Genomic DNA, 14019 nt, shown 5'->3' on the forward strand with positions numbered 1-14019 from the left:
CCTCCCCAGGCAGAGCCCCAGAGAGGTCCCTTCCTACCAAATGGCTGCGAAGACGAGATCTTTTCTCCCCACGTTCCAGTAGGAAACGGGCGCGTGGGTCCAGCTGGACGGGCAGGCACGGCGGGAGGTGAGGGGCAGGGTGTGACATGTGGCTCACCGAGGTCTGGGGCCCTGGGGTTCAGTGGGTTGGATCGGGGGAGGGGAGAGCAGGGAGTCTGGACTCCTGGGTTCTGTTCCCAGTTCTGGGATGGGAATGGGTTCTGGTGGCTAGAGCAGGGGAGCTGGGAGTCAGGACTCCTGGGTTCTGTTTCTGACAGCCATTGATGCTCTGTGTCTCAGTTTCCCTACTGCTGACGTAAGGGTGAAGCCACCTGTCAGGGTGGAGGCTGTTACTGGCTGTTTATCAAGCATTTGGCAAAGAGCAGAGCTTCGGCGGTTGTGTTCCCGCTGCTGGCTGGAGCAATGTGCCTGTCTCTGGGGGGCAGTGGTTTGGGGGACCCCAGGGCACTGCATATGGGGTAAGGAGGCCTGGCCCCTGTGCAAAGGCAGTATTTCCGTTCCAGCCAAGGGGCAGGGCAGGGACTGTGGCCTGGGCCCACGAAGGGTGGGCCGAGGGGGAGGGGCTGAGAGCTCCCAGGGTCCAGGCCTGGGGTGGGGGGAGGCTTGCAGCCATGTGGGCACCCGCACAGTTGGTCAGGTCCTTGTGCCATGGGCAGCTGGGCAGTGAGTGACAGAGACCCCAGGGCTCTGGCGGCTGGCAGGTGGCGCACTGGCAGTACCAGGGAGGGGATCCCCTGCTTTGTTGGGTGCCTGGCACATGCCGTGATACCTGGTCTGGACAGGGTCGTGGGAGCTGTCTGTGTGGGGCTGGCCAGCGCTGGGGGCTGGGGAGGCAATTGTGGGTGGGGCCCCCACTCCCTGTTATGGGTCTTGGGGGGCGGGATTGGCATGCTTGTCCTTCCCTGGAAACTCTCTGGAAACTCTCCCCACAACTCCTCAGAGTGAACAATTTCCACCGTGGGGCAGCGGCTGGGCAGACCCAAAGGAGGAGGCCCAGGACGGATGTGATACCCACTGATCTCAGCCCAGTCTCTAAGCCCACGGAGGGCGTGGCAGGGTGGGGGGGCTGCCCCCTAGGAAAGGAAGGGCTGGAGCCCGGTCCCAGGTGGCAGCACTGGGATCTCTGGGCCACCTGCCAATCAGGTGCTGCTTGGATCATGCTGTGCACTGTGCTGGGGGCACCTGAGTCTTGCCACTGTCTGGGTCCTGCTCATCTTGCGCCCGTCAGTGGGCACATGGGGGCCAGGCCTTTCCCGCCTGCATGTCTCCACTGACCTCCACCCTTCCCTGAGCCCCTGAGGCCGGCAGTGCTGGAGCCTCGGAGCCCTTGGCTGGGGTGAGACTGAGCCGGCTCCTGGCAGCGGGGGCGACTCTCGAGGGCCTGGCACGGCCAGGCTGCAGCATTGAGCAGTGCGGCAATGGCTGTGTGCCGGCCTCTGGCCGGTTTAGCTTGGTCTCTTTGATCAGATGCTGCCGGGCCCTTGTGAGCGCTGGCTGGCCGGGGAAGTGGACTTGTCAGACAATGCTCCAGCTGGGGAAAGGGAGAGATGGTTGGGCTGCTGCTTCTCTGCCACTGAAACGCCCCCGATTTTGGCTGGACCCCTCGGCTGGCCAGGCTCTCACCTTCCCCAGGGCCTCGCTGGTGTCTGGGGAGAGCAGACGCTGGGGAATCCCACTGTGCCCTGGGATGCGGCGCTGGGCAGCGCTCACCACCCTTGTGTGTGTGTACGTCGGGGGCCGGCCGGCATGCCAGCCCGTCCCTGACCCTCCAGCTTGGCTGGTGCCCGACAGAGCCAGGCTGGTCCACGCCTGGCAGGCGCCTCCTGGCAGCCACACAGCCTCCATGTCTTCCCTTCCCACCCCGCCCCAGGGCAGCGCCACCCTGACTGGCCTTTGCCATTGGCTGAGTGCTGGCCCCCCTGCAGCACCCCCTGCCCCTTACTGAGCAGCCCCTCCCCATGGAAGGGGCTCCCCCCTCCCCATGCTCCCCCTAACCTCCATCCCCTGGCTCCGCTGGGACCCGGGCAGGCCCAGCTGCCCCTGTGGCCCAGGCTGCCCCGGGGGCAATTGGTTACCGAGGCCTGTTTGCCCCCCTGTGTCCAGTCCCCCATTCTCTCTGCCGTGCCCATAGCACTGGCAGGAGAACTCTGCTCCTCTGCTGCCGTTCTCAGGCCCGGGGTTGTGTCTGTACCACCCTAGCAGCTGGCGCTGGGCGGGGCGCTGGCAGCGGGGGCTGTGCCCTGGGAAGGGGGGTTAAGCAGCTCACAGGTGCGATAACATTCAGCCACTGCTGACCCCAGCTGGCTTTGAACCGGTGCCTCAAGGGTACAGGCTCTGCAGTCGGGGCCCGATCCCGGTCTGGGTGCCCTGTGCCAGCCTGCTGGCAGGGGGCTGGCATTGAAGGAGCGATGCAGTGCCCCACCACTAATGTAACAGTCACCAGCGTAAGACTCATGCAGGTTCTGGCCCTTCTCTGTGCCTCAGTTTCCCAACCAGTGGCCTGAGGATGCTGCTACAAGCCCCCCATGAAGCGATGCTCAGCTGCTGGCTCAGCGCTAGGCACTAAGAGCGATGGGAGCCAGCTCTCCCAGAGGGAGTGGGTCCTGGGCCTTCCTTGTGGGGACCTGGGTGTGTGGGTCAGCTCTGATCCCTGGCTCCCGGCCACCATGGTCCCAATCAAAGGAAAGGCTAGGGCAGGGGCTTGTGCTGCTGCTCTGAGGGGCCCGGAGCCAGGGATTTGGGACAATTGTACCCTTTCCTGCTGCCTCCCTCCAGCCGCCCCCGCCCCCCCCAGCCTTCACTGTCACAAAGCCGCAGCCTGGCTCCCCTGGCCGCGTCCCCTTCCCCCGGCGTGGCCTGGCCGCTCATCGCCCTCCCGTAGGATGTGGAACAGATGGACCGCCTTGATTTCCCTGCGGGTTCTCCACGGCTCCCGGAAATCACAGGCTCCTTCATAACACAAGGTCCACTGGTGCTGTATCCCTCGTCAGCCCCAGGTCCACGCCCCTGCCTGGCACCGGCCAGCCAGGCACTGGGTGGGAAATGGACCGGACCTTCCACCCCCGGCTGCTGGGTCTGGGTCCCGTGGAGTGTCCTGGCTGTGACAGCTTGTCCCAGGATCCAGACCCCATCTCCCTGCAGCATGATGGGGAGAGAGAGGGTTAGACTCTGGGCTGGGGAGCAGCGCAGGGCACCAGGGGAACATGGACCCTACTGAACCGAAGGGGGGGGGTCGCAGGTGCCATGTACAGGGTGGGATCGGGGGGCATGAAGTCGTTCCTGGGTGGTGCTGGGGGTCCCCCTCACTGTGCCCCCAACTACCTCTGCCTTGCACCCCTGGAATGAGGGGGCCCCCTTTGTTCATGGGGAGCATGGCCATGGGGGTGAGGGTTGGCGGAGGGAGCTGGTTGGGAACCAGCTCTGGGGGAGTTAGCTGTGGAGTTTTGGGTTTTGGCCGAGTTTTGGAGCCGGAAGGGGGATATTGGGCCAGTATCCTGGTCTCTGAGCTTGGCCCCGTTCACCTAGCTCTTGCCCATCCCAGTGTCTTGCTGACACCTGGAAGCCAAAATAACCCTCCGCATCCCAGCCCAGATCCTGCCCGCAGGGCCTGGCCTAGGCGCAGGTATTTACACCTCCACTCCACCCCAGAGTCAGGGCTGTGCGCCAGCCAGGGGCTGATCCCTGGGGTCCTGAAGGAAGCGGTCAGCTGCACTGCACAGTGCTGGGCTGGGCTGCAGGGGGCGCTGTGCTGTGTGGGGTACTGGGGGGGTCTACGCTGTGGGGGGCACAGGCAGGATGCTGTGGGGGGGGTCTGTGCTGTGGGGGGCACTGAGGGGGGTTTGCACTGTGGGGGGGCTGTGCTGTGGGGGGCACAGGCAGGATGCTGTGAGGGGGGTCTGTGCTGTGGGGGGTTTGCACTGTGGGGGGGTCTGTGCTGTGCGGGGCGCAGGCAGGATGCTGTGAGGGGGTCTGTGCTGTGGGGGGTTTGCGCTGTGGGGGGGTCTGTGCTGTGGGGGGCACTGTGGGGGGTTTGCGCTGTGGGGGGCTGTGCTGTGGGGGGCACAGGCAGGATGCTGTGAGGGGGGTCTGTGCTGTGGGGGTTTTGCACTGTGGGGGGGTCTGTGCTGTGCGGGGTGCAGGCAGGATGCTGTGGGGGGGTCCTGTGCTGTGGGGGGCACTGTGGGGGGTTTGCGCTGTGGGGGGCTGTGTTGTGGGGGGCACTGTGGGGGGTTTGCGCTGTGGGGGGCTGTGCTGTGGGGGGCACAGGCAGAATGCTGTGAGGGGGGTCTGTGCTGTGGGGGGTTTGCATTGTGGGGGGGTCTGTGCTGTGCGGGGCGCAGGCAGGATGCTGTGGGGGGGTCCTGTGCTGTGGGGGGCACTGTGGGGGGCTGTGCTGTGGGGGGCACAGGCAGGATGCTGTGAGGGGGGTCTGTGCTGTGGGGGGTTTGCGCTGTGGGGGGGTCTGTGCTGTGCGGGGCGCAGGCAGGGTTCCTCCTGGCTCGTTAATGGTTCCTGCCCCTCTGGCTCTGGGGGGCAGGGGCGGCGCTGGCGGAGCCGGTCTCGCCAGTGGGCTGTGTGGGGCAGAGCAGGGGGTGGGTGGGGGATCTGAGACACCCTCCCCCCCCGTAACTCAACCGTGCTGTTAATCTCCCCCCAGCCTGGCCAGGCCTGCGACCGTGCGTTAGTTGTCAGCTGCATGGGCCGGGGCTGCCCTTGATGCCATCCCGGGGCTCTGCTGCCCCCCTGCTCGCAGAGGGCACCTGGGGCTGGGAGGGGGGTTACACCCCTGGGGTCTGGAGTGGGAGGGTTCAGGGCCTGGGCTACGGGGGGCTCTCTTCTTTAACCCCTCCAGCACTGGTGCAGCCAAGTCCTGAGCTGGGCCTGCCCAGCCCGGCGCTGTGCCCGGCAATGGCCCGGTCTGAGTCCAGCAAGGTACCCCCCTTCTGCCGGGGAGCCCCAGCCCCTCAGAGACTCTCATGGTACCGCGTGGGGTAGGCCAGGATGGGACCCAGCATGTCTGAGGGGAGGGTCACGGAGCGGGGGGCTGGCAGGAGAGTCTGTGGGGGATGTCCTTGGGGTGTAACCAGCCAGAGCTGGAGTCAGTGAATCTGCCCCCCCCATGTGTCTGGGGCTAGTGTGGGGCTGGCAGGGCCTAAGGCCGCATGGGAAGGACAGACGTGGAGGGGGCTGATGACCGAGGTGGCCCCCGCCCGGTGGGTGCCTGCCGGGGGCATCACCATGGGCCATTGTCTCCATGGTGATCCACATGGGAACCCCCATCACTCAGCCCCCCCCCAGTCTGGTGCCAGAGGATCCGGCTGCAGCCACGTCCCTGTGACCCCTCCAGAGATGGGGGAGGGCACTGGGGGGCCCTTTTTCTCCAGCACAGAGGCACAAAGGTGGGGCGGGCGAGGGCGGGGCGGGGCCAGCCAGGCACAAAGGGGCTTGGGGCACTGGGTCGGAAAGCGGAAGAATGAGCCGGGGACTAGAGAATGGGACAGCTCCCCCTCCCCTCCCCCTCCAGCCTTCCTGCCCTGCCAGCCCCACAGCACCTCCCCCAGCTCCCCACCCTCAGCCCCTGCCCCCCCTTCAGCTCCCCATCTGTCACCTTCACCCGCTCACCCCAGAGCCCCTTTCCCAGCTCCCCGTGGGCCCCCCAGTCCCTTGCCACCCCTTCAGCCTCCCCCTCCCCCAGCTGCCTCCCCCCGGGCTGAGCGTCCGGGGAAGGGGGTGTTTGTCTCGTGAGTCAGAGAGAAGAGAACCGAGTGCGAGGAACAAAAGCCTCCCCTGCATAGCTGGCCCTTTCCTGCTGCCTCCATGGCAACCCAGCGTGGCCAGCCAGAGCCACGGGCCGCTGGACAGGGGCTGGGCATGTGGGGGGCCGAGGGCAGTGGGGCGCGCTCCCACTCCCTTGCCTCGTGTGCCCGCCGTGTCTCAGAGGGGCTGGGGCCGGCAGCTGCTTGGAGGTGTGGGCTGGCAGCACCAGTTGCTGGGCCATAGGGGGCTGGCAGGGCCCCCATGGGGCAGGTTAGATGGCTGAGCTGGGAGGTTAGGGAGCTTGAGCACTGTCCCTGGACACTTGGGTTCGAATCCCGCTGGGCTGGCATGTGGAGTGACGTTGGGTTTGTGCGTTTTCCCCAAACGGCCATCGGATCAGAGCTGGGACTGGAGGGGCCGTGGCGGTTACCGAGCCCAGCAGCCTGCGCTGAGGCAGGGCCAAAGAAACCTCCACCACCCTGGCAGCCTTTGTCCAGCCTGGGCTCAGCCCCCGATGACGGGGATCCCACAGCCTCCCTGGGGGTGACTGCCCTGGCAGGGTGTTTTCCTCCACCCCAGCCTAAACCGGCCTCGCTGCAATTTACACCCATGCTTCTTGTCCTGGCCCCAGCAGTGAGGGAGACAGCGTAGCAGCAGAGCTGGGGGGGCCCAGGGCTGGGCTAGCAGGGGCTGCGGGTCGGGAGTGAGGGGCACCGGCAGAGCTGGGTGGGGGGCAGGGCTGCGGTAGCAGGGGCTGCGGGTCGGGAGTGAGGGGCACCGGCAGAGCTGGGGGGGCAGGGCTGGGCTAGCAGGGGCTGCGGGTTGGGAGTGAGGGGCACCGGCAGAGCTGGGGGGGCAGGGCTGGGCTAGCAGGGGCTGCGGGTTGGGAGTGAGGGGCACCGGCAGGGCTGGGGGGGCAGGGAGTTAGGGGGACCCTTGTGTGCGCCCGGCCCTTGTCTCTCGCTGGGATCGGGCTGTTCCAAACCCCTGCGGACTCAGCCCAGCTGTCCACTGAACCCATGTGTGCTGGGCAGCCGAGCGGACGCCTGGTGTCACTGTGGCCGAGGGGGAAGCTCTGTGGGGCTGCGCAGACCCAGCGAGTGGCTGGGCCCTGCCCGGCACTGGAGCCGCCCAGGCTGGGCTGCTGGGGACTGCGCTGGGGGGATTCCCTGCGCAGGGCTGGGTCACTGGGCAGGGGCCTGTGCTCCGGGACACGGCCCTGGCGTCAGACCCAGCGGGAGAAGATGAAGGGCGCAGGGGTGTGGCTGTCCAGCCAGGCCCAGCCTTGGCCCAGCAGAACCTTCTGTCTCTGGGCTGCTGGTCCTGCTCCAGGGCAGGCTGGTACCGTCTGTGCTCTGTTCGCTGGGCCCTGGTGTAACGAGCTCGCTGGTACTCAGCGCAGGCCAGTGTCTGCACAGAAACCAGTGACCACAGTGGGGGCCTCTGCCTGGACCACTGAGTGGGGGCTGCCCAGGGAGGAGCCGGGTTACGGGCTGAGTCCTGGGCCTGGGCCCTGAGCCAGCTAGCTCTGCCCTGGGGTTGGGACTAGGAAGGGGAGGCTGGGCTATGCCCCCACGGCTCCGAGAGCCCCTCAGCCAGGGCTGTCCTCGCCAGGCCCTGCTCCCCTGCCTGATGGGGGGAAGGACCCTAGCATGGCGCCCCCATGGAGCAGGGGGAGATGGGGCACTGCCTGGTGCCAACCCTGCCCTCAGCCCCAGCAGCGGAGGGAGGAGGAGTCCCCAGCCTGGGCCCTGCCAAGCCCGGGGCCCTGCCTGTGGGCGCAGGGGAGATGCGCTGGCAGTTGCCATGGCAGCCGTTGTCCTTTGTCAGACAATGAATGGAGCTGGGAAACCGTGTGCATATCCCAGGAGGGTCTGCGAGAGCCAGCGCCCCCCCACCCCCCAGCCCTGGCGGTGCCCCTCACTCCCGACCCACAGCCCCTGCCAGCTCAGCTCTGGGCTTCCCCCACCCCCCAGCCCTGGCGGTGCCCCTCACTCCCGACCCACAGCCCCTGCCAGCCCAGCTCTGGGCTCCCCCCACCCCCCAGCCCTGCCGATGCCCCTCACTCCCGACCCCCAGCCCCCTGCCCCCCCGCAGCTCTGCTGGTGCCCCTCACTCCTGCTATCCCAGGCCCAGGGAGGCCACTTGGTGCGGAGTGTGAAAAGGCCCCTGTGCTAGGAGGGTTTGTCAGCCCCCACCCCAGGTATCCGAGGCATCCGCTCTCCAGCCCAAGAGCCCTTCAGCGCCGGGCACCCAGGGCCCAGTGTTTGCTGAGCTAACAGCTGCCTGCTCCGGGGCGTGGGGTGTGTGTGGGTGGCTCGGCCCAGGAATGTCCCGTCTGGGAGGAGAGGGAGGCAGGTGGGAAGGGGCTGGTGGGAGGGGATCAGCTTTCTGGGGCAGGAGAACTGGGGGCCTGGATGGGGGACCCTGAGGCTGGGGGAGCGAATTCCAGGATAGACATAGCTGAGACAGACATGGGCTGGCGGCTGGGCACTCAGTAAATGTCTCCTGCAGGGGAGCTGTGACATGGCCGCACTGCCCCCCATGCTCTATAGGTCGCGGGGGGGGGGGGAGCGAGGGCACGGGATCCCTGCGCGTGGCCTCCCCACTGGTCAGGCGGGGCCATTGTGGGGCCAACCGGCCCCTCCTCATTCTTTGCGGCAGCCTGGTGGGGGGCGATGATCTTTGACCTCCTTGGTGAGGTCACGACCCTGGGGCCCCCTCATGTTGTGTTTGGTTCCTTGCAGCTTTGGAAACAGGACCCGTGGAGTGTGCCAGGGCCTCAAACCCTCCCCCTTAAGCTCCTTCCTGACAGCCGCAGGGCCTCTCTCACATACGTCCAGGCTCCACCCCAGACAGGCAGAAAGATTCTGCAGAACTGACCGGCAGTGAAACAGCCAAGCCCGGACTGAACATGTCACCATTAGGCTTCAGAGTGAACACACGGCAGTGGTGAATGAGAGCCGTTCACATCGCCCTGAGACGGGTGTTTGGGGGCAGCTCTCTGCAGCCTCAGTCAGGCAGCACCACACAGACGTGTAACGCTGCTCTCCAGGCTCCGAGCAGTCTGCAGCTGTGTGCACGCTTCCTCGGCTCCTCGCCCTGCCCTGCGGCTTCTGTTAGCCCCCTGGCTCGGCCCCCCCGGCTCAGCTCCCCTCTCAGCCCCCGGCTCAGCTCCCCACTCAGTCCCCCTGGTTCAGCCCCCCACTCAGCCCCCAGGCTCAGCCCCCCCGCCTCAGCCCCCCGGCTCAGCCTCCTGCCAGCTCATCCCCCCGGCTCAGCTCCTCACTCAGCCCCCAGGCTCAGCCCCCACCCCCAGCTCAGCCTCCCCTGGCTTAGCCCCTCCCGGCTCAGCCCCCCACTCAGCCCCCCTGGCTCAGCCCTCCCCCCTGCGGCTCAGTTCATGGTGCTGGAGCCTCCCCTTGTGGCCCCACAGTGAGATGTCACGGTTCTCAGCAGTGGCTCCTTGCACAGGTGACGTGGTGCTGCTGGGCTGCAGCCACCTGGGGTGTGGGGGGGGAGTGCACGTGGGGGGCGGGTGGATGCTGGCACCAGGGCGAAGTCCCCATGCCTAAGGCAGGTGCCTTCAGAGTTTTGCGGTCTGGGCTGAGTACAGGGCTGGGAGTCAGAGAACCATAGACGATCGGGGGTGGGGTGGGAAGGGACCTCAGGGGGTATCTAGTCCAACCCCCTGCTCAGAGCAGGACCAATCCCCAACTAAATCCTCCCAGCCAGGGCTTTGTCAAGCCTGACCTTAAAAACCTCTAAGGAAGGAGATTCTACCACCTCCCTAGGTAACGCATTCCAGTGTTTCACCACCCTCCTAGTGAAAAAGTTTTTCCTAATATCCAATCTAAACCTCCCCCACTGCAACTTGAGACCATTACTCCTCGTTCTGTCATCTGCTACCATTGAGAACAGTCTAGAGCCATCCTCTTTGGACCCCCCCCTTCAGGCAGTTGAAGGCTGCTATCAAATCCCCCCTCACTCTTCTCTTCTGCAGACTAAATAACCCCAGTTCCTTCAGCCTCCCCTCATAAGTCATGTGTTCCAGTCCCCGAATCATTTTCGTTGCCCTCCGCTGGACTCTCTCCAATTTGTCCACATCCCTTTTCAGGACTCTTGTGCTCTGTCCCTGGCTCTGGGGGGGCTGTGAGGGCTAGTGGTTAGATCAGGACTCTGGCACTGAGTTCCTGGGTGACTTCAGGTGTCACTCCTCCATGCTGTGCCTCAGTTTCCCCAGCTGTCTAATGAGGGCGATGCTACTGACCCGCCTTTGCACAGTGCTTTGAGATCCCTGGCTGAAACAGCACTAAGAGTTGTGATGAACTGGTATGTTTGTGTGTGTGAGAGAGAGACAGAGACTGCTGCCCTCTGCTGGAAGCTCAGCTGTGTGTCATAGCCCCTACACTGCTTCTATTTGAGGGAGGTTCTCCACAGAGAGAGACCTCACTGCTATGGCATGGAGAAGCGTGATGAGCCCCAGGTGCAGCATGTGCCCCTTCCCCTCAGCCCCCCCAGGGCTTGGGGGCAACTCGCGCAGGCTAACTCCCAGGGGTCAGCGAGACAGGCGGCTCCTGTGGCCAGAACTAACCTGCCACAGAGAGTGGCTGGGGCTGGGGCTGAGATGGGCAGCATGGTCTGTCATGTCCCCTGGGCTGGGAGCCAGACAGATACCGACTAGCCAGGGGGCATAACCTGGTAGCCACAGGCTGATGTGGGCTAGGAGTTGGGGGAGCCCCCAGTGAGGTCCAGCATGTGAGAACGGCCCCCCAGCTGCTGGGAAAAGGGTTCCTATTGGGTGTTGGCTGCCAGCTGTCTGCTTTGGCACCTGCTGGCGCACAGCTGCTGGCCTCATGTGCAGGAGGGTGCCTGCTGAAATGCCCCTTCTGAGCCCTGGGCCTTGCAGGGGCTGCACGGGGTGTGAGGGGAGACGGCCAGAGACCAGCGGGCTGGAGGTCGCAGAGGGCAGCCTGGTGTCCTGGCACCGCTGCCTGGGGGGCCTGTTTGAAGACACCACCCATGTGCCCTGTACGCCGACAGCCACCCCGGCTGCAGGACGTGGGGAGGGGCGGCTGTGCCATGGGGCTCACCTGGCAGGGAACTGGCTGGCAGCTCCCCAGCTCTGGCAGCCGGCCCCAGGCACCCAGCCGGGCAGTGAGGGGCACCAGGCCGGGCATGCTGGGAGTGTTTCCGTGGTGCCTGTGGCTGGCGTGGCTGGACATCGCTCAGTAACTCAGGGCCAGGCAACACCCCTGCAGCCTGGCAGCTTGGGGCTGCGGGGCTTGGCTTGGCCTGCTGAGGGGGGATGAGCCAGGTTCCCTTTCCCCACGACCTGGGCCAAGGCTGCGGGCTGGGGGCAGCACCCGTCCTCGTTCTTCTCCATAGCCACCTGCCCTGCCGCCCGGGCACCCCTGGGGCAGGCATCTCAGTGACCTCACTTCCGTCTCCTCCCGGCCAGGTTCCAGCCCCGGCCCTTGTGCCAGCATGGCCAGTGGGGGTGCCTAGATCTCCCCGTTGTCCTCCAAGATGACATCTACCCACAGTGTCTGCTGTCCCTCGCCCCACTGCCAGGCTGGGCTCCTGGGTTCTGTCCCCAGGTCTGTCCCAACTCTGAGGCTGGTCCCTGTCCCCCATGCCTCGGTTTCCCCATCTGTGCCCATGGGGTAGGGGGAGCTGCGTTTCTTCTCCCCAAGGGCTTGGCGGGGCTTATGCGCGCATGTGCGGGCACCCAGATGAGGGTACAGGCTTGACATAGTAATGCGGGGGAGGGGAGGTGGCCTGGAATGGGGCGTGGCCAGGAAGTGAAGGGGGGGAGCTTGGAACAAGGTGGGTTTGAACTGGTGGTTCTGTGTCCCACTTCCTAGGGTCTCCCATGGGGCAGGTCTGGGTGGGGACCGGCAAAGTCGGGGCCCCACGGGTCTGGGCTGCCCTCAGTTTGCACTAAGTGTGTGTCCACCCACGGAGTGTAGACGAGCCCCGAGGGATCTGGGGTCACTCCGGAGTCACTCTGGTATTGCTCAGAGCAGTGTGTCAGGCTGGCCCAGGCCTGGCTTTCTCTGGGGTGCAGCCTGGGATTGGGCAGGGGCAGCAGCAGCTTGATTCTCTTGAGAGCTCCTGGGAGCTGCTCCTGCCCCCTGCGGTACCCGCAGAGCTGGTCCCACTGGCGGGGGGCGTGAACCCTGTCAGGCTGGCCACGGGGGCCCGGCAGCAGGACCCGCTCTCCATATCCTCAGAGTTCAAGGGTCAATTCCCAGGGTAGAAGGCACCAGGGAGGAGCTGGTCAAAGGGACGGCGCCCCATGGCCCAGGGCAGACGGGGTTGGGGGGGACATGACACCTAGCAGGGTCCCTCTGCTTGCCCCTCGGAGCAGGGGCCACACAAACAGCAGTGGGGCAGCAACCCCCCCTTCCCCCGCTGCTGAACCTCAGGGCCCCAGCGGGGTCTGGGGTGAAGCTCCAGAGAGACGGGTCCCGGGGCCAGCAGCTCCAGTGCTGTGGGGACCTGAGCTGAGAGCCAGCAACCTCGTGTCACACAGGGACCCCAACAAGCCCGGCATGGGGAACAAGTCAGGGGAGTGATGGGGCTGAGGGCAGGCTGCACAACCCCCTCCCTCTCCCGTCACACTGCACAACCCCTCCCCTCCCCTCCCTGTCACACTGCACAGCCCCTCCCCATCACACTGCACAGCCCTCCGTCACACTGCACAGCCCCTCCCCTCCCCTCCCTGTGACACTGCACAGCCCCTCCCCATCACACTGCACAGCCCCCTCCCCTCCCCATCACACTGCACAACTCCCCGTCACACTGCACAGCCCCTCCCCTCCCCTCCCTGTGACACTGCACAGCCCCTCCCCATCACACTGCACAGCCCCCGTCACACTGCACAACCCCTCCCTTCCCCTCCCTGTGACACTGCACTGCCCCTCCCCTCCCCATCACACTGCACTGCCCCTCCCCTCCCCTCCCTATGACACTGCACAGCCCCTCCCCATCACACTGCACAACCCCTCCCCTCCCCATCACACTGCACAACTCCCCGTCACACTGCACAGCCCCTCCCCTCCCCTCTCTATGACACTGCACAGCCCCTCCCCATCACACTGCACAGCCGCCCCCCCACTGCACAGCCGCCCCCCCCCACTGGGACCCTCCAGGGAGGGGCTGTGACAAGTTAATCTCCAGCGTGGTGCTGAGCCACCAGGGAAGCCAGTGGCAGGCGACAGCCGGGGGCTCCGGGACATGCGGGGGAGGGGGGCTCATGCGGGGGTGTCAGGAGCAGCTCCCAGAAGAACGAGGCTTTGGGCTCCCTCCCCGGCTCTGCCGGTGCCCCTCACTCCCGCCCCGCAGCCCGGCCCTGGGGCCTTCCTGGGAGACTCAGGAGCTGTGGAAGCCTGTCCCCGAGGCCGGGGGAGCCCAGCCCCGCGGGCGCCATTCACGCCGTGCCCTCCTCTCTCGCAGACGGCGTGCACAGCGTGGCGGCCCAGTGCTCCCTGCGGGTGACCGTCATCACGGACGAGACGCTGACCAACAGCATCACGCTGCGCCTGGAGAACATGTCCCAGGAGCGGTTCCTCTCCCCGCTGCTGCCGCTCTTCCTGCAGGGGGTGGCGGCCGTGCTCGCGGCCCCCCGCCGCCACGTGGTGCTCTTCAACATCCAGAACGACACGGACGTGCCGGCCGCCCACATCCTCAACGTCAGCCTGTCGGTGCTGCTGCCGGGCGGGGCCCGTGGGGGGCGCTACGTCCCCTCCCAGGACCTGCAGGAGCGGCTCTACCTCAACCGCACGCTGCTGGCCGCCGTCTCCGAGCAGCGGGTGCTGCCCTTCGACGACAACGTCTGCCTGCGGGAGCCCTGCGAGAACTACATGCGCTGCGTGTCCGTCCTGCGCTTCGACAGCTCCGCGCCCTTCCTGGCCTCCGCCACCGTCCTCTTCCGGCCCATCCGCCCCGTCGGCGGCCTGCGGTGCCGCTGCCCCGCCGGCTTCACCGGCCACTACTGCGAGAGCGAGATCGACCTGTGCCCCTCCGGCCCCTGCGGCCGCAACGGCCGCTGCCACAGCCGGGAGGGCGGCTACACCTGCCGCTGCCACGCCGGCTTCACCGGTGAGCGGGGGAGGGCTCCTCTGTCTGTCCCCACACGCGCCTCTGTCCGTCTCTCCGGCCCCGGCCGTGCCCCGGCCGGCCAGCCGCATCCGTACC

The 14019-nt window shown here is 66.4% G+C and overlaps 1 protein-coding gene across 2 annotated transcripts in view; it reads left to right on the top strand.

The window, feature by feature from the left end:
• CELSR2 (cadherin EGF LAG seven-pass G-type receptor 2) overlaps positions 1 to 14019 on the top strand; it is an 85120-nt gene that overhangs the window by 8858 nt on the left and 62243 nt on the right. For both annotated transcript variants that reach the window (XM_048826605.2, XM_048826606.2), the window contains exon 2: positions 13279 to 13923. In XM_048826605.2, the coding sequence (XP_048682562.2) occupies positions 13279 to 13923 (645 nt within the window). The remainder of the gene's footprint in view (positions 1 to 13278; positions 13924 to 14019) is intronic.

The sequence above is a fragment of the Caretta caretta genome, chromosome 21, assembly GCF_965140235.1.
Source record: "Caretta caretta isolate rCarCar2 chromosome 21, rCarCar1.hap1, whole genome shotgun sequence".
NCBI classification, from domain to species: Eukaryota; Metazoa; Chordata; order Testudines; family Cheloniidae; genus Caretta; species Caretta caretta.